At 41.9% G+C, this 20,003-nt stretch overlaps 1 protein-coding gene across 1 annotated transcript in view; it reads right to left on the bottom strand.

Annotated features, from left to right (window-relative positions):
- LOC134212799 (roundabout homolog 1-like) overlaps positions 1–20,003 on the bottom strand; it is a 331,449-nt gene that overhangs the window by 62,990 nt on the left and 248,456 nt on the right. Inside the window, exon 4 of the mRNA XM_062690970.1 lies at positions 15,350–15,452. Coding sequence (XP_062546954.1) covers positions 15,350–15,452 — 103 coding nt within the window. The remainder of the gene's footprint in view (positions 1–15,349; positions 15,453–20,003) is intronic.

Raw genomic sequence — 20,003 nt, 5'->3', positions numbered from 1 at the left:
CTATTCAACATCGCTTTGGAGGGTGTAATACGAAGAGCAGGGATTAACACGAGTGGTACAATTTTCAATAAGTCCGTCCAGCTATTTGGTTTCGCCGACGACATAGATATTATGGCACGTAACTTTGAGAAGATGGAGGAAGCCTACATCAGACTGAAGAGGGAAGCTAAGCGGATCGGACTAGTCATCAACACGTCGAAGACGAAGTACATGATAGGCAGAGGTTCAAGAGAAGACAATGTGAGCCACCCACCGCGAGTTTCCATCGGTGGTGACGAAATCGAGGTGGTAGAAGAATTTGTGTACTTGGGCTCACTGGTGACTGCCGAAAATGACACCAGCAGAGAAATTCGGAGACGCATAGTGGCTGGAAATCGTACGTACTTTGGACTCCGCAAGACGCTCCGATCGAATAGAGTTCGCCGCCGTACCAAACTGACAATCTACAAAACGCTAATTAGACCGGTAGTCCTCTACGGACACGAAACCTGGACGATGCTCGTGGAGGACCAACGCGCACTTGGAGTTTTCGAAAGGAAAGTGCTGCGTACCATCTATGGTGGGGTGCAGATGGCGGACGGTACGTGGAGGAGGCGAATGAACCACGAATTGCATCAGCTGTTGGGAGAACCATCCATCGTTCACACCGCGAAAATCGGACGACTGCGATGGGCCGGGCACGTAGCCAGAATGTCGGACAGTAACCCGGTGAAAATGGTTCTCGACAACGATCCGACGGGCACAAGAAGGCGAGGTGCGCAGCGGGCAAGGTGGATCGATCAGGTGGAAGATGACTTGCGGACCCTCCGTAGACTGCGTGGTTGGCGACGTGTAGCCATGGACCGAGCCGAATGGAGAAGACTCTTATATACCGCACAGGCCACTTCGGCCTTAGTCTGAATAAATAATAATAATACGATAAGTAACTGAATTATTCTTTTTGCACCTCATTAATATAGAATAATTCTACCTTCCCTCTAGGAGTCCTCAAACAATTATTTTAAAAAAATCGTGCAACTACTGTTCTGAAAACTAAAACGAAAAGACAAATTCCCATTTTTTTTCCAAACTATTAGCAAATGCTCCATCCGTTGCGGGTGTCATACGCATTCCTTAAAAAATCACTCTAACTTGCATCTGCTCAGCGACTAATGTTGCGACATCCGTCAACTAGTTTTTTCTGCAGCAAACTGTTTGATGGTCGTCTGAATCACAGCATTTGCATCCTTTTTTTGGTTTACTAAAAAAACACTTTCAAAAAAAAACTTTCAGTCTCTGAGGTGAGCTAGCCTAGGGCTGAAAGCCTCTCAAAGAAAGATATAAAAGTATTTTCAGTCAAAATTTAATCAAACGTAGTAAAATTACGGCACGAAGGATAAAACAAGTTTTTATAATCTTCGTTTTTGGAAAGCTTGCTGCTACCCTATATTTGTTTATCATTCATAAGCCTGACCCAAAAGTAACTCAACCAATTTGTGGACAAATTACCATTAAGTTTAAGTCCGTACCATGTGAAAAAGGAAATTCCATCATCACTGGAGAAATACTTTGGGAATGAATGGTGTTCTACCAGGATTTACGACATAAATGAGTTCAGGGTCGAGCTGAAGATTTTTGGATGGATGCATGTCCACGATGGAAAGCCGAAACAAAAGTCACCAAATGCATCAACTGCAACGTAAAGACGGACATTGGGAAACGTACTCTATTGTCGCTGTTGGCTTGGCAGCAACTGGACAAACGGAAGCAACGGAGAACGTCCTTATTATAGTAACCAGGGTTCATAATGCTCACTCAATCTCAGGAGCACATGATTTTCCCTCACGACAGTTTTCGGGGAGAAATCGCTTTTCGGGAAAGAAAAACAGCCTGGAGAGTGATAACAATTTTTCGCTCACTTCGATTGCCGCTGAACGTTGGTTTGCTCTTTTTCTTTCATATTCGGGTCTTTTCGTGGCATCATCAATGCAAATGGTAGTAGCTTATGTGGAACAAATAACTTAACGCTTGCATACAGATAGCGTGGTGGTGTGGCTAAAGTAAGCGCATCCCCACAGCTATTATTGTTACTATTCTGGGTTCGAATCCCGGCGCGGCCATACAATTTTATAATTGTTCTGCGATAATTCTCGCGAAAAGTGAGTGAGAGGTGAAAGTAATGAAACGAAAAAGGATTTTCATCTAATAGGCAAGATTTTCGTTCATCTTCCAATGCTAATTCTAGAGAAAAGATTGATGGGTGAAAGATGATCCTCAACATAAACAACGAAACAAGATTTTCCCTTGGCCCGAAAAAACGCTTGCTTTGGTCTCATTGAAACGAAAAGTCGAAACCCTGAATAGTAACCGAAGAAGATGTGGTTGAATTGGACACTGATTCAACTAAACTGATAGCAAGATAAGTGGAGGAGAAAATACAACGCAACAACGTAAAAGAACATAGTTTACGGGACGGGATAATAGAATCGATCCACTCCCACAAGACTATTTTCTGGATCTAAAATCTAATTAAATCTATAATAATGGTTTCTATTATCCAGTTGAAACACTTCTTTTAAGTATAGGCACCGAGGATGGTACACTAAAAAAAGCAATGGAACATTGTACTAATAGTTATAGCTTCAGGAACAATTCAATGTGAGAATCATCCAATGGAACTAATTTTACAATCAATTCAACAGTATAACACTGCGCCAAACATGGCCATAGTACACATTGTTTGACATTTGCGCCCGGAGGCGCCAAGCTGTTCAACAGTCATATTGATCCACACAGCACTACTAACCGGCTGCTGATGCTGGTTGGTCCGCAATTCCAACCAGCAGCAGCGGCTGTCTGATGCACCCCGTTGTTGCTGGCGTTGATTGGGCCACGCGACAAGCCACGATGACGCGCTGCGCTGCGGCACCGAGGGAATTGGCCCGGTCTGCCCAGACAAAATTGTGTTTGAGATGCAGATTTGGTGCAATTATTAAATTTGTTTCTGGCGGTTTTCCAGCGCGCGGACGCATCTCCTTGTGTCATCCACCGGTCGTCTCCCGTTCAACGCCATCGTAAACGTAGCGGAGCGCACTCGGCAAGATCGCTATTTCCGGTCGCGGCGGCCTGGGCTATAGGAGTGTGTAAGCAAAAAGTTTGCACTTGTGCGATTGTTATTCAAATTTATTCAAAACATTATGTGTGCGAACAGCGCTCGGTTTGTAGCCGTTGTGGGTGGTGAAAGTTTTCCGCTTGAAAGAACAGAGGATGCACCCACCAGATTCCAGAGCTCGGAGGACACACACAAACATGGGCGGGAGAAATTGCATCCCGGCGTGGATTTTGCTGCGGTTTTTGTTACTTTGTAGATTTATGGGTTTACCACCCATGCCGCGGGTTGGAAGTTTGCATTCTTGGAAAATAGAAGGACGTCTCCCGCAAATGTTGTTCCAAGAAGACTCAATCAAAAATCTACGAACTCATTTAACTTTTCCGGAAAACTTGGCTCCATACATATGGCTGGGATCCGACGCAAACGATGTGAGCGATTCTTTATCGCCGCTTTGAATTGAGCATGTGAATTGGATAAATGACTTATTCAATTTTGGCTTTGAATAATCGTCTGCGAAGAGCAGGGGATGATGGTGCAAAATGAATTAAAGCTTGGTGAGTTGAAGGATCATTTTACGTGACTCATATAAATGACGTGTGCTTTTTTTAAATTCGCGAATTTTATTCTGAATAGACACTTTTTTCGTTCAACCGGTTCCACTTATCTTACCAACTTTTCCCCAATGAATTTTGTATAAGAGTCGAAGTTCAACAGCGATGCCGACGTGAGAAGGTATCTACTCCCGGCAGGCTGCGAACGCGCCTCAGTCAGCGCCTGCGATGAGCGATAGATGCTCGCATGAATGAATGATGCGAACGACTTCATTACACTCATTATTCTATTAAAAGCGAAATAAAATTAAGTGAATCGTAAATTACCCGATTCATAACTCCGGCAACAACTTACCGCGCCACCATCACCGTGCCGTGGCAGTGGGCGAGGACCTCCGCTTGGATGGATGGAACTCTGACTTGCAGATGACTCGACGCGTCACCACATCGTCGCGTCGGTGGAGTTTTGCCGGCGCGCGGCTTGCATACATGACGAGTGTGAAGATTTATTCATTTTCTTTCACTTTTCGAAAGGTTCTTTTTTGCGGCATTTTTACTCCGGGATGACAGATGAATAAGAGAATGATTAAATGGCTGCACTTGCTGAAAGGCGGATGGCGTTGTGTGCCGACCAGCGCAGCCCACCGACGGACTGACGATGGAGAATACTGAACAGAACCTCATGCTCAATGGGCGACAAGAAAGCTGACAAGCGAGCGAGGAGTGACACAGTGCAATACAACCGTTTACCGCTCATTAGGGCAGCTTTGTCGATAATTGGCTTATTTGGTGGCATACAATGGGGATGTCATGTACGTGTGTGGCTGTAAGAGGGGATGATTTTCAGCACCATATATTGGCTTCAATTCAACCTTTTGAAAATCATTACGTTGCAACAATATTGGTCTTAAAGATGATGACGCTTAATTTTTATTTGATAAACTTAAATTTAAAGAACAGTATAGGGTAACTGCACCGATTCGATCTGGGCAACGACGCATCACTTGGACGACGGTTTGGAGTAACTCCACGGTCCACGTGGAGATTATGCAGCTTCTTCCGCTTCTTGGGCCGAAATTGAAAACTTCTTGATCATGATAACAATTTTATATCGGTTCGATATCGATTTTTTTTCTGTTGTTTTTGATGGCGAAATTTTTTGAATTTAACGAAACGAAACCAAATTAAAAAATCAGATTTTGCTATGCTCAAATTTCGTAAATTTCGAAATTTTGCGAAAACCGCACATCCTTACATGCTAACGTGAGACGTCGATATTGGGCAGCGGTACAATTAGCTTTGGCAGTATCAGGCTGTTCAGAATGAAACGATAATATTCGAAACGTGAAGCAAGCAGAATGGTAACATTGTATTGGACGTTTACGGTGGACTGAACAATTCCAGTTGTTGACGTTGAGTATCTGAACATGATGATCGAAGCAATGAGTCAATGTCTAGAGTCCCAAAGCGAACTGCTTCATGAACGTTTTGTTTGTCAGTAGCATAAGCATGTTCAGATTTTGTTGACGACCTTTCAACAGATTCCACGCCACTTGATGATTGTCGGCAGAAATGTCAAAAGCGAATATCACGAAAGCAGCTTCGCCTTGCAAATAGTGCATCTTCTATACTGCTGTCAATTGCTGATTAGAATGAATTAGGGAAACAAAAAAGATCACGTAATGAAACCCAATATTGCCAAAAAAATACCGGAATATTGATCTCCGGCAGCCGTACGTTTGTTATTGGCTGGGCGAGTTAAGCACTGTAGGAACAGTGGGAAGTATACTTTGAAAAGAACTCGTCAGTTCGAACTTCAAGGTACATCCATCGGTACTCACGACTTTGTTCTGAAAAAATGTTCACCACTGTCCTCTAAAATCCCAACTTCCACCTGTGTAGAGAGAAAATCTCACCACAAATCATCCAGATACGCAATTAGTGTTGTTACTGTAGATTGGGCTCATATGATCGATTGAAGTCATTATTCATCATCGCCGAGCCCAAAATGTTCAAACAGTGAATTTTACTTAGAAACGTTTCTATAATACTAAGCTCAAGAAAAAAAACGTTAGTAAAGGCCTCATGTTATATTCAATAAAATATACTGCCATTAACCGATATGGATTGTTTTTCCGGGTTTTTCAATTCACTTTCAGTGCACTACAGTTTAGGGCCAGTGGTCCCCAGCATGCTTACAATCAAGGGTCGCATAGCAATTTTGAACTGCAGGAGCGGGCCGCAGTACAAACACATATGCAACATTTGATTTTCATTTCATGTAGAATTTTAAAGCATAATCAAAATTATTTTCAATATAACTATTTCATATTTGAATAAAACTTGTTGCGATGAATCTTCTTCAAATAACATACTAGTAAGCACATTTTATTCTACGAGTTTTATTGCCGTAGTTGACTTTCAGTTGATACTAACAGATACTTTTGTGGTAGCGGACTTGGCACGAGAAACATATTTTCGCATAATTTCACCCGATACTAAGATTTTGAATTTTTATTGAAGGATTATTGATCACTACACACTTAACTCATTTCACCGTATTCGGTAAATTTTACCGAAATCTCAACAGCAGAACTATTCTGTAATTTATATTACAGATTTTTTGTAATTTTTTCCATTGTTCACCTGTCAACATCACCGAAAATCAGTTGAATTATTTACCGAACAGTTCTGCTGTTGAGATTTCGGTAAAAATTTACCGAATTCGGCGATTTATTTTAAGTTTGTACAAAAGAGTAACGATTCCTGATTATGGAACGACTGTACGTTTTAATTATATTTATTGAAGGGCTACTCAATCTTACAATTTTTACAACAAGTTTATTATTGACCTGACCAGGATTGTTGTCTTTTTCAAGGGGAAAACAAAATATTTTAATAATTTTATTATTTTAATAAATATAAGTAACGATTCCTTAACCTCATTCTATCGGCTCAAGGATTTTCAATATGCAGAATTTCTTCGCGTAAATTTATCGAATAAAGAAATATTGATTAGCTATGATATAACTCTGATAATTTTATTTCCAATTTGGCTAGTCAAAATATTGAAATCTCCCAATTGTGTGTCATTGAATAGATTAAAAGTAAGATAAGAAACTCCACTGATTGTTACTTTTCGTGTCAAATAACGTCAAACATGTTTTGGAGCCAGGTGAACTTGCTAGCAATTTTGAATAGAAGTTGTATAAATCTGAATTCCTCAATTGAAATTTACTGAAACCTTCATCGACTAATCGGAGCATGGACAAAATCTTGACTTTGTTAAACAATTTAGGTAGCGAAAAGTACGTTGATATTCAGCTTTTTTCTAAAGTTAAAAAACCAATTCAAATTTTGTCAAATCGTAACTTGTATTGAAAGATTTCTCATTTCAGAGCAGTGTATGACAACATTATTTTGACTTCAAGTCCAACATTTAGTTCGTTTGAATATGTGGAAAAAAAAAAAATTTCAATACCGGGGCAATAGCATCACAGTTGTTTGTTGTTGTCCTACGTAATAGATGAAGTGATGAATTTTATCAATCACGATGGTTCTTAAACAACACTGAGGAAATTGGGAATTAATGGAAAAGTACTTGAGTGGTTTCAGAGCTATTTGTCGTTCAGAACACAAGCAACTTTAGGCCGAGGTAAGAAATCACAGAGCTAAAGAGTTGATTTGGGAGTTCCACAAGGCAGTGTGTTGGGTCCACTCCTGTTTATTTTGTATATCAATGATATTAACATGGCAGTTGAGGGAGGTGACATAAACTTATTCGCTGATGATACAGTTTTATTCATTGTAGCAGAAGATTTTGAAGTGGCTTATGCAAGGATGAAGCTGGAACTAAAAGAGTTGACTGAATGGTTGAAGTTTAAAAAATTGAAACTGAACGTTAAAAAGACAAAATACATGATTATTACCAATAAACACGTTGGTGGTTTTACGGATAGCCTCTCGATCGACGATGAAGCCATTGAGCAAGTACAGGTAGTCAAATATCTCGTAGTGATGGTTGACGAAAAACTAAATTTTATCGAGCACATAGATTATGTTATACGAAAAGCCGCATCAAAATACGGATTATTATGTAAAACTAGCAAGAGAAACCCAGCTTTTCCCGGGTGTTGCAAATGTCACAATGAACTATTTGCAGCACCGCACTCTAGATCAATTTCCGTGCGTTTGTTTTGTTTTCCTCAACAGCTGACTCATAATAGTATTCTAATGATTTTTTACATTTCCCCGTTATATTTACCAACTTTTTGTATATACAAACCTTGCGGTTTCCAAAACAAATCGACAAGGAAAAAATCTTGCAAATCGGTCAACCTGTTCGCGAGTTAAATCGTCAGGAAGGAAGTCTCAACTCATTTTTATCATATAGATAAACAAGTATCTACTGTTTGAAAACAAAGTTATGTTATATAAAACATTGATTGCTCCGCACTTTGAATATTGCCCCTCGATACTATTTTTAGCCTCTAAACGACAAAAAAAGAGAATGCAGACTGTGCAAAATAGAACGATGCGTCTGATTTTAGGGTGCAATAGGACAACTCCAAGTAGGCTAATGAGAAACATTTTGCAATGGATATCAGTAGAAGAAAGAATCACTCTACGAACACTGATCTTTGTCTTCAAGATTAAAAATAGGTTGACTCCTAAATACCTTACAGACCACGTGCGATATGGGACGGATATACATGGATATGATACGAGAAGAGTAAATGACTTTCGCTTACCGAAATTGACAATGACAGGAACTCAAAATTCGCTATTTTTTAAAGGATTTAGACTATTTAACATGCTACCAGACGAAATGAAAATGGAAACAAATGAGATGAGATTCAGACAAAAATGCACAGACTATATGAAAAGCAATACTTTGATATAAAGATAACGATTGATGGACATACGCGGGAGCTAAGCAGATATAGAAGATATGACGAATAAAGTGTTAGTAAATATAACCAGAAGAAGAAAAAAATATCAAATATGATAAACTGTCTTGTAAGCCTCTCATCGTCAAATGAAGCGTATGGGGTGGTGGTGGACTTCAGAAACTCCTACGGGACCATCAGGAGAAGAAAAAAAAACATCAAAATGATGTGAACTTGACAGATTCCCTGAGAAGCACAAACAATTGGGCATGTTGAAAAGCATTTGGTGACATCTAATGCGTATCAACGGGCCACATGAAGTGTATAATTTGAAATCTTTCGCGGGCCACAGAAAAAGGCTTCGAGGGCCGCACTTCGGGGATCACTGGTTTAGGCCCTCGAGAATTACAAATTACAACAAAAGATAACACAATACAGTCACTATTAGCCGATATAAGAAAAAAACTTTGATGAGAGCATAAAGTTCGTATGGACGAAATAATTGACCGCCCACCTTCACACATAGTTACTCTCTAATTGCTTTCGGTCTACTAAAATGGAGACATCTTTTGAAAAGTCCTCGCAGCATCTTTTTGAAGGTGTCTGAAACTTGATTATGCATATGTACAACATGTGATAGATTTAGTTCGGAAAAGGTATTGGAGGGTAACCGCCCTTCGGTGGGGTTTGATCCCACGACCCCAGTTCGCATGAGTGGCGAGTAATTAATTTCCACTCCGGGTGGCTTAATACCCGGCATATAGGCAATTAACTTTGAATGTACTGATCTTTTGAAGGTTATCCTATGGGGTCGTACACTTATTACGTAAGCAATTTTCTGGGTTTTAAACCCGCCCTGCCCCTTGTAAGATTTTTTCATACAAATGATTTTTATTTATATGGAACGTAAGATATTGACCGACCCCCCTCCCTCCTTAAGTGCTTACGTAATATGTGTACGGCCCCTATTTTCCTATGTTAAGTTTTTATTTTCCAATGTTTTAATGTATTTATTAAAAATTAAAACTTACGGCAAAACGGATAAAGCACGTGCCATCAATGCATTCATCGCCAGAATCCAACACGTGGCGCCAGAATCAAAGTAGCTTTTTATTTATTTCAAGTTTTTTGTCGAATCGAATAATTTATTGAATCTATTAATCTTTTTGGATTTTTCAACATATTTAGAGTTTGAAAATTTCTATTCAATGCTGACTTATTTTAATTTTTAAATATTCATAGTTATTTTTTATTTTCCGTGTCACGAGTTGGATAAATATTTTAGAGTGTAAGATTCAAAACTATAACCTTTCCATTGATTAAGTTTTCACTCTTCAAATGTATATGAGCGAAAACACGGAGGAACAAAATATTACTCAATTTTCAATATTTTTATAAATGTTTTGAACATTGAAATTTGACTTTAAACCACATTTAAACATACATTGACCAGTGGACGATCACATCTTGATGTGGATAGACGCGTGTGCTCACTCGGAGTTTTGCTTTGTTGTTATTTCAATCGTGCGCGATATACGATACTGCCGGTTACAATGTCTGGCATAGTCGCTGTGAAAAACATGCTGGCATTTCAACCATATTTGGCTGATATGGCCCTTTTCGTGAAAACACTGAAAAGTGATAAGCGATCGATGGAAACAGCGTAAGAAATAGCCGATGATAAATCCGTATTTATACGTTTCAAAAGTGTGGAGGCGATGGAATATGCTTTGCAAGACAACAATGAGATGCTGCCGTTTCATTACGCCAATGGAAAGTTGGTAACGGTGAATATGAACGTAGCCGGAGGAAATACTCGGTATGTGAGAATTTTCGATCTGCCGCCGGAAATCTCGAATTCCGATTTATCATCCGTGATAGCAAGATTCGATAAAGTTAAATGCGTAGTACGTGAGCGGTTCCCAGCAGAATACGAACTTGATATGTTTACTGGAGTCCGTGGCGTTTATGTAGATGTTGATAAGGAGATTCCGGAAATCCTATATTTTCGAAATCTGAAAGGAAGAATTTTCTACCAACAAGGGTTAAAACCAAAATACTCCATTTGCAAAGCCTTCTCGCATATGAGAAAGTCGTGCCCGGCGGCGCTAGAACGACGGAGCATGTGACAGCGAACGAATAAAGAGCTTGATGATAATATATCAAAACAAGCTACAAAAAAGGTAGAAGTTAGTGATGTAGCCATTGATCCAGTTGCGCACGGCAACAGTTTCCAACGGCAACACAAAAGACCAACACATTGGAAAAGAATGCGAAAAAAATAATAGCAAAGCGACAACGTTTATCTAGCGCAGAGTGTGCAGATATCGAATCGAAGAGCACAAACGAACCATCATCGAATGAGAAAACAAGCAGTTCTGTCATCGTTTCGAATGCAACGCCTGAGAGGACGAGGTGTAGAATCCCTTCATATGAATGGATAGAAGACGCAGACGAACGACGGGAAGTGATAGCATACGACAAGATCAGATTAGCCACGTTTATGCATTTGAATGTGGATGAAATTGAATTTTATATTGATAATTAGATTAAAACGATTGTATTGTATTATTATTGTAATGCATTAGTCTTTCTGGCTCCGCAAAGTGTTTTGTTGCACGACTGAGCCTTCAAATAAACAACATGGTAAAAAAACATGCATTGTAGTTTATTTTACTGATCAAACTCAAAAACTTTTTGAAATTTTATCAGTTGAAAATTACAAAAAAATATTAAAAATACCCCGTCTAAAGGCGGTCTTGGACATTAGAGGATTAACTTTCATTGCGACCAAAAAATAAGCGGAGGAGTAGATTTTGTATGAGCTGTACAATATAGAAACCATACTTATTCACCGAGTAGTCACTTCTGTGAGAGGGTGCTTTATAACCCCATCATATTTACGTAACGCATAGTATTTATGCACCCTTCAATACGTTCCTGATTTATGCGCATCGTAGCAGGCATCGCTTTCAGCGACAAAGAATCGTCCTCTTTCGTGTTTGAACTGCCAAGCAAGCAGGTTGTGTGTACTGGGCGACAGTAGGAGCATAATGCGGATTTCACAACTTCCTCGCATTTAGACAAGAAACCAACCTTATATAGCACCAATAAGGTTCGATGCACCATTTTCTTCATAGGTTTTAAATGCAACAGTCGATCGTTATCAAATTCAATAGTGATCCACTACGCTTTTCCCTTTGTCGAATGCAACTTTTTTTCGGGAAAATTAATTCACGACTACTGTATGAAAAGTTGTCTAATGTTTTTCTTAGGCTTTGTGCACACAAATACACACACACAATACACAAATACACACGGACAGACATACATTTGCTCAGCTCGTTTAACTGAGTCGTTTGATATTAGAGTTTCCATCCCGGGCCGGGACATCTCGAGATTAAGGATGATTCGGGTTTTTCCACTTCCCGGGATATTATTTCTGAAATCCCGAAAATACCAAAAATATGTTCACATCAGGTTTACCAACAAGTGTACTTTTTCTGCTCAAGAATATTATTTATTTTAAGCACTCAACGCCAACTTAGGTAATAAATCCATAAGATCTTTTCCTACCACGTGTCAGTCATATAAAATACTAAAATTTGTCAGACGTCAATCGCTGGCGGAAATTGTTGCACGGGTTGCTACGAAGGACGAGTTTTCTGTTAATGGTATAACAAAAAGTTACTTTATCCGCGGCAATCGATCTCCGCACGCGGATTTCCATTGAACACATCGAACACATCGGTCATGAAATAAGTGTCAGATTCCAGGGATCCAGGTAATTCTCACTCATTCTCACAAGCAGAGAATTCTTCATAATGCTGATTTTCGCCGAGAAATCGGTTTGCTGGGAAAGAAAAAAGGTGTGATGAGAGATAATCATTTCTCCCTCACTACCAGTGCCGCGAAAAGTTGATTTGCTCGTTTTCTCACTCCTTGTCGTGCCATAAACAATTGCAAAAAGAGTAACCTTTATGGAACGAACAATCTCATACCGTTGGGCCATCATCCCATGAAGAAACAGTATCCGGCCCATCCAGCATGCGTGAGGAATTGTAATCGGCGATCAAGAAGTTTGCTTGCCCTGTACAAAGTGATGATAACGAAATAGTTATCACTTTTCGTACTAAACAGAAAGTCAAGTCGAAATACGAAAATGAGCTGAAATCAATCAAGCCGACTTCGACCGACATCGAACGCATCTTTTCAGACACGGCGTGCATCTGTTCCAAAAAGCGCACTCTACTTCCCGAAATAAATGTGAATAATATTTGTTTCTTGAAGTCGTATTTCGAGAGAATCGATTCGAATTAAAATTAAATAGGAATTCAATTGGAAATATTTAACCGATCTAAAATATGAATGTTCACTCAAATTTTTCAAATCGAAAAATCTGTCTAAAAACATCGAAAAATAGAATTAAAGTAACACTTTGTCAGTAGTACCAGTGAGACGAGATTCATACTTAGTTTTTTGTGTAATGCATATTTGATGTGAATATTGTGATAACGAAATAAAATAAAACTCAAGAACATTAATGTGTCTTCTATCCATGCATTGTTGCAAATGGTAAAACTAATCACAGTTTTGTTTTCAAATTCGGTGTATCTTTCTGCTATTTTGTTATTTACCTTATTCGAATTTCCAATAACGTCCAATCGACTAAATGTCCTTTCAACCAGATGGGCCGTAAATTTGTGTTTTGTGCCAATTCCATGCTAATTAGATCTTCCAAATAGAGAAAGTGCAAGAGATTATTTTCTTCAACAGGTTTCGATCACCGCTTACTTAATCTTTCGAGCTTGAATTGATTTTTCTCGGTGAAATAAAAAAGTACTTTTGATTTTTTTTACGTTTCAACCTATCTACTTTGTTTTTTCAGTCATCCACCGATGAAAACGAACGCAAGGCGGAAAATTTCTGAGGATGACCAAAAAACAAAGTAGGTAGGTGGAAACGTAAAAAAAATCAAAAGTAAGTTTTTATTTCACCGAGAAAACCAATTCAAGTTCGAAAAAAGAGACTCTCTTGTGACGCACATCGAAGTTTTGGGTACTGTTCAGGGTTCGTACTTTTCGTTTTGTTGAGACGAAATCAAACGATTTTTGGGTCGAAGCAGAATTTTTCATGGCACTGGAAGTGAGCGAAAATGGTCATCAGATCTATTTTTCTTTCCCGCAAAACGGTTTCTAGGCAAAAACCTGGGACATGGACACTATGAAAAAAAAAATCATCGATCATTTTTTAAAAGGTTTATTGAAATACTGTTGGAATATTATTTAAGACCAATTGAAAGTTCTGGCTAGGTATACGGTGAATTATTTTCGAATTAACTAGCATTCGGAATCGAAATTTTCTACAATTGAGTGCTGATCAAATCTTAATATCTGTATAGACTTAACTGAGCGCCTCTGTATTCATGAGTATCTTCAGAATTCAGGTGAGTTATCAATGCCAAATGTGGATTTAAAAATCCGTCATGTTCTGTGGCGTTTTTCAAGGATTTCATTAGAAAAATACTAATTAGAACCTGAGCTGATAATGAACCAAGAAAAAATACTGAATCATTCAGTCAAGCAGAATTTTCCATTTCCATTATATTAAACTTTCATTATGTTCGCTTGTCACTACAAAATGCGAAAGGGTCAACCAACAGAGCTTTCGCCTTGCTCGATCCAATAAGTCATGTTCAATTATTTACAATTGAGACGCAATGTTGTGTAAAATTTTGCTCTACAACCCTTCCGCCAACCAGCAAACGAATGAACCCAAGCTTCATGAGTAGGGATGTCATACGGTCAAGATAGCAAAACTATTACACATCTTTGGATTTATCATAACCAGCCAAAATTATTTTGATTTTATTAAACAGTTTTAACGCAAACAAAAAAAAATCTAAATACCAAAGCCTGTCAAAATATGAGAACCTCTTGGTAACCCCAATCAGGAGCAATGGTTCACATTTATTCGCATTTACGGAACAGGACGACGACGACGTCGAGCCGACATTATTCGACTGTTACCCGTCCCCTCACTGGTCCAAGAAAACGACGACGAAAGATGGAAGGCTCCTTAGTACAAACTGGATTCGAGTGGCGCTGTCTTTTGCAGCCAGTTCTCTAGTTCGGTGTGCAAATGCAAATTTTCCTCCTGATGCGGACAATGACAACCGAAGCATTACTTGGGCCGGGCTTGAACCGGGGAGGATGCATCATCGGCCAAGAGAGCAAGAGCCACAATCCAATCGAGATTGCTGCCACTAGTGCCGACTAACTATTGGAATGGTGCACGCTGTTCATTGTTGTGCCGGTTGTTGTCGATGTTTTTGTTGTTCCGTGTCATAACAACCAACAACCCAGTTCGGTAGAAGAGGATTATTTTCTACTCAACTTGAGATGGCCCTTACGGTTGATAAAAGAGGGCCTCTTGATTGGAATGGATAAGGAGCTGTGTGCCAGTGAATGGAGCAGTCATTGTGTTCGTTCAAGATGATGATTATTATTGGGCCCGCCTTTATTATATCCAATTGATTTGGAAACTCGATTCGATTATTCAGTATGTGCAATTTAAAAATGGGCTACTGCAAATCGAGTGATTATTCTATAACTAAGAGTAATCCAGTGAAACAATCCAAGTGAAATCTGGAGTTTCTCCTGACACGAAATGTTTGTACGACCAACTGAGAAGGAATACATTGCATATTTAAAGTTGAACTAAACTTTACCTTCCGTTGGAAGTAACATTCTGTGAAGATTCATAGAACATTATTCTTTAAAGAATTTTATATCAAGTCTAATCTCGATTGAACATACCTGAAACCTGCAGCGTAGCGTTCCGGCTTCTGGCCACACCAAGCTCGTTGCTCCCCTCGCACCAGTAGACACCGGCATCACTTTCGCGACGTGAGTGCACGACCTGGAAAATTAGAAAGAAAATAAAAGTGAAGAATAAAATAAGTACAGAGAGGATACTCATACACTTTTGCCATGGGACAGCCTGTAACGAGTTGTTGTTGTCTTCTTGACTGAAAACGTAAAAAAAAGTCCCACCATTCTCAGATGACGTAAATTTGCAAAAATGGAGAAGGGATAGAAATCGATCTAAAAATGATTCACCTGACAGGAATTCATGTTGTGCAAGAGTAATATTTTTTGCATCACGTTACATCGGTCTCTCCTCCAATGACGATGTCCAATAAATAATCGGAAAAGGAGGGATGAAAAAAGGACGGGATCGATGCGAAACCCTGAGTTCAGACTCTAAAGCATCCACCATTATTCAGATTCAGGACATTGTTCCTACTAGGAGTAAAGGAGTTCCACGTAACAATCCCTCGGCAAATACCCGGACACGGAAAACCCCTCTCCTGAATATTGGGATTTAACTGAAGCTGAGGAAAAAAATGCATCCTCCGTGCATCTCATCTTTCACTGGCCATTCGGCTGAGTATAGAGCGTGGCAACATTATGACTTCCCTTGCATCCAAGTCGTCTCGCAGCTTTTTTTTAGTGCACCCTGAAAGCAAATGATTTTATTACCCAAGGCGACAGTTAAACGGAATTACTGAGAGAGCTGGTGGTGCACTCTGCTCTCGTTGCAATCTTTTCCGCCGTGGCAGAAGAATCCGGAACTAGAACAGAACACCGCGAATGAACAACGGTGAAAGCCATCCGGGCGGGCCGGGCAGTCAGTGGGACCAGGACTAGGAGTTTTCCATTTTTTATGGCATGCTTCGGCGATGGAGGGCGATGTTGGTCCATCATTCATATACTACACGAGGGGGTGGGTTTCTTTCGGTAGAGATGGCAAACTATCGGAATGGCTCTCGCGTTCCACACTGTTTTGCATAATTCAGATCAGCTTCGCAGGAAATGTGTGCATAAAAATTCATATGGATGAGAAAGTGCGGTATGGGACAGTAGTGCACAGATGGGATTGAACCATCTATAAAAGCGGTTGAGTGGTTTGCTGGCTTCCACTAGGAAGGACCACGTCATTTGATAAATGGCGAGAGGGGTGTAGAGAACAACCGTTACAATTTGCCAAATCAAATAGTAATAATTGTGCCTCATGACCAAAAATTTTCATTCGATGGTACTTTTATCTATTCCTTTGTTCTATTTTTACGCAACTCCGGCCTGGCCAAGCAGTCCAACTGCAGTACAATTTGTCCACATACTTCTTTAAGGAAGTTTTCGAGACCCTTTAAATGAGGCTTCTGAGCCTTTTGATAAAAGGCTTCCGAGCCTGTTGAAAGAAGGCTTATGAGCCTCTTAAAAGCAGGCTTCCGAGCCTCTTAAAAGCAGGCTTCCGAGCCTTTTGAAAGGAGGCTTCCGAGCCTCTTGAAAGGAGGCTTCCGAGCCTCTTGAGAGGAGGTTTCTGAGTCGCTTGAAAAAAGGTTTCCGAGCTTCTTGAAAGAAGGCTTCTGAGCCTCTTGACAGGAAGCTTCCGAGCCTCTTGAAAGGAGGCTGGAGGCCTCTTGAAAGGAGGCTGAGCCTCTTGAAAGGAGGCTTCTGAGCCTCTTGAAAGGAGGCTTCTGAGCCTCTTGAAAGGAGGCTTCTGAGCCTCTTGAAAGGAGGCTTCTGAGCCTCTTGAAAGGGAGGCCTGAGCCTCTTGAAAGGAGGCTTCTGAGCCTCTTGAAAGGAGGCCTGAGCCTCTTGAAAGGAGGCTTCAGAGCCTCTTGAAAGGAGGCATCTGAGCCTCTTGAAAGGAGGCTTCTGAGCATCTGGAAAGAAGGCTTCTTAGCCTCTGGAAAGGAGGCTTCGAGCCTCTTGAAAGGAGGCTTCTGAGCCTCTTGAAAGGAGGCTTGAGGCCTCTTGAAAGGAGGCCTGAGCCTCTTGAAAGGAGGCCTGAGCCTCTTGAAAGGAGGCTTCTGAGCCTCTTGAAAGGAGGCTTCTGAGCCTCTTGAAAGGAGGCTTCTGAGCCTCTTGAAAGGAGGCTTGAGCCTCTTGAAAGGAGGCTTGAGCCTCTTGAAAGGAGGCTTCTGAGCCTCTTGAAAGGAGGCCTGAGCTCTTGAAAGGAGGCTTCGAGCCTCTTGAAAGGAGGCTTCTGAGCCTCTTGAAAGGAGGCTCTGAGCCTCTTGAAAGGAGGCTTCTGAGCCTCTTGAAAGGAGGCTCTGAGGCCTCTTGAAAGGAGGCTTCTGAGCCTCTTGAAAGGAGGCTTGAGGGCCTCTTGAAAGGAGGCTCTGAGCTCTTGAAAGGAGGCTTCCTGAGCCTCTTGAAAGGAGGCTTCTGAGCCTCTTGAAAGGAGGCCTGAGCCTCTTGAAAGGAGGCTTCCTGAGCCTCTTGAAAGGAGGCTTGAGCCTCTTGAAAGGAGGCTCTGAGCCTCTTGAAAGGAGGCTTCTGAGCCTCTTGAAAGGAGGCTTCTGAGCCTCTTGAAAGGAGGCTTCTGAGCCTCTTGAAAGGAGGCCTGAGGCCTCTTGAAAGGAGGCTCTGAGCCTCTTGAAAGGAGGCTCTGAGCCTCTTGAAAGGAGGCTCTGAGCCTCTTGAAAGGAGGCTTCTGAGCCTCTTGAAAGGAGGCTTCTGAGGCCTCTTGAAAGGAGGCTTCTGAGCCTCTTGAAAGGACGCCTGAGCCTCTTGAAGGAGGCTTCTGAGCCTCTTGAAAGGAGGCTTCCTGAGCCTCTTGAAAGGAGGCTTCCTGAGCCTCTTGAAAGGAGGCTTCTGAGCCTCTTGAAAGGAGGCCTGAGCCTCTTGAAAGGAGGCTTCCGAGCCTCTTGAAAGGAGGCTTCGAGCCTCTTGAAAGGAGGCCTGAGCCTCTTGAAAGGAGGCTTCTGAGCCTCTTGAAAGGAGGCTTCTGAGCCTCTTGAAAGGAGGCTTCTGAGCCTCTTGAAAGGAGGCTCTGAGCCTCTTGAAAGGAGGCTTCTGAGCCTCTTGAAAGGAGGCTTCTGAGCCTCTTGAAAGGAGGCTTCTGAGCCTCTTGAAAGGAGGCTTCTGAGCCTCTTGAAAGGAGGCCTGAGCCTCTTGAAAGGAGGCTTCTGAGCCTCTTGAAAGGAGGCTTCTGAGCCTCTTGAAAGGAGGCTTCTGAGCCTCTTGAAAGGAGGCCTGAGCCTCTTGAAAGGAGGCTTTGAGCCTCTTGAAAGGAGGCTCTGAGGCCTCTTGAAAGGAGGCCTGAGCCTCTTGAAAGGAGGCTCTGAGCCTCTTGAAAGGAGGCTTCTGAGCCTCTTGAAAGGAGGCTTCTGAGCCTCTTGAAAGGAGGCCTGAGCCTCTTGAAAGGAGGCTTCTGAGCCTCTTGAAAGGAGGCTTCTGAGCCTCTTGAAAGGAGGCCTGAGCCTCTTGAAAGGAGGCTTCTGAGCCTCTTGAAAGGAGGCCTGAGCCTTGAAAGGAGGCTTCCTGAGCCTCTTGAAAGGAGGCTTCTGAGCTCTTGAAAGGAGGCTTCTGAGCCTCTTGAAAGGAGGCTCTGAGGCCTCTTGAAAGGAGGCTTCCTGAGCCTCTTGAAAGGAGGCTTCTGAGCCTCTTGAAAGGAGGCTCTGAGCCTCTTGAAAGGAGGCTTCTGAGCCTCTTGAAAGGAGGCCTGAGCCTCTTGAAAGGAGGCTTCTGAGCCTCTTGAAAGGAGGCTTCCTGAGCCTCTTGAAAGGAGGCTCTGAGCCTCTTGAAAGGAGGCTTCTGAGCCTCTTGAAAGGGAGGCTTCTGAGCCTCTTGAAAGGAGGCTCTGAGCCTCTTGAAAGGAGGCTTCTGAGCCTCTTGAAAGGAGGCTCTGAGCCTCTTGAAAGGAGGCTTCTGAGCCTCTTGAAAGGAGGCTTCTGAGCCTCTTGAAAGGAGGCCTGAGCCTCTTGAAAGGAGGCTTCTGAGCCTCTTGAAAGGAGGCCTGAGCCTCTTGAAAGGAGGCTTCCTGAGCCTCTTGAAAGGAGGCTTGAGCCTCTTGAAAGGAGGCTTGAGCCTCTTGAAAGGAGGCTTCTGAGCCTCTTGAAAGGAGGCTTGAGCCTCTTGAAAGGAGGCTTCTGAGCCTCTTGAAAGGAGGCTTCCTGAGCCTCTTGAAAGGAGGCTTCTGAGCCTCTTGAAAGGAGGCTCTGAGCCTCTTGAAAGGAGGCCTGAGCCTCTTGAAAGGAGGCTTCTGAGCCTCTTGAAAGGAGGCTGAGCCTCTTGAAGGAGGCTTCCAGGGCCTCTTGAAAGGAGGCTTCTGAGCCTCTTGAAAGGAGGCTTGAGCCTCTTGAAAGGAGGCTTCTGAGCCTCTTGAAAGGAGGCCTGAGCCTCTTGAAAGGAGGCTTCCTGAGCCTCTTGAAAGGAGGCTCTGAGCCTCTTGAAAGGGAGGCTTCTGAGCCTCTTGAAAGGAGGCTTCTGAGCCTCTTGAAAGGAGGCTTCCTGAGCCTCTTGAAAGGAGGCTTCTGAGCCTCTTGAAAGGAGGCTCTGAGCCTCTTGAAGGGAGGCCTCTGAGAGGCCTCTTGAAAGGAGGCTTCCTGAGCCTCTTGAAAGGAGGCTCTGAGCCTCTTGAAAGGAGGCTTCTGAGCCTCTTGAAAGGAGGCTTCTGAGC

The sequence above is a fragment of the Armigeres subalbatus genome, chromosome 2 (assembly GCF_024139115.2).
Source record: "Armigeres subalbatus isolate Guangzhou_Male chromosome 2, GZ_Asu_2, whole genome shotgun sequence".
NCBI lineage: Eukaryota > Metazoa > Arthropoda > Insecta > Diptera > Culicidae > Armigeres > Armigeres subalbatus.
This window is presented reverse-complemented; position numbering and strand designations above follow the sequence as displayed.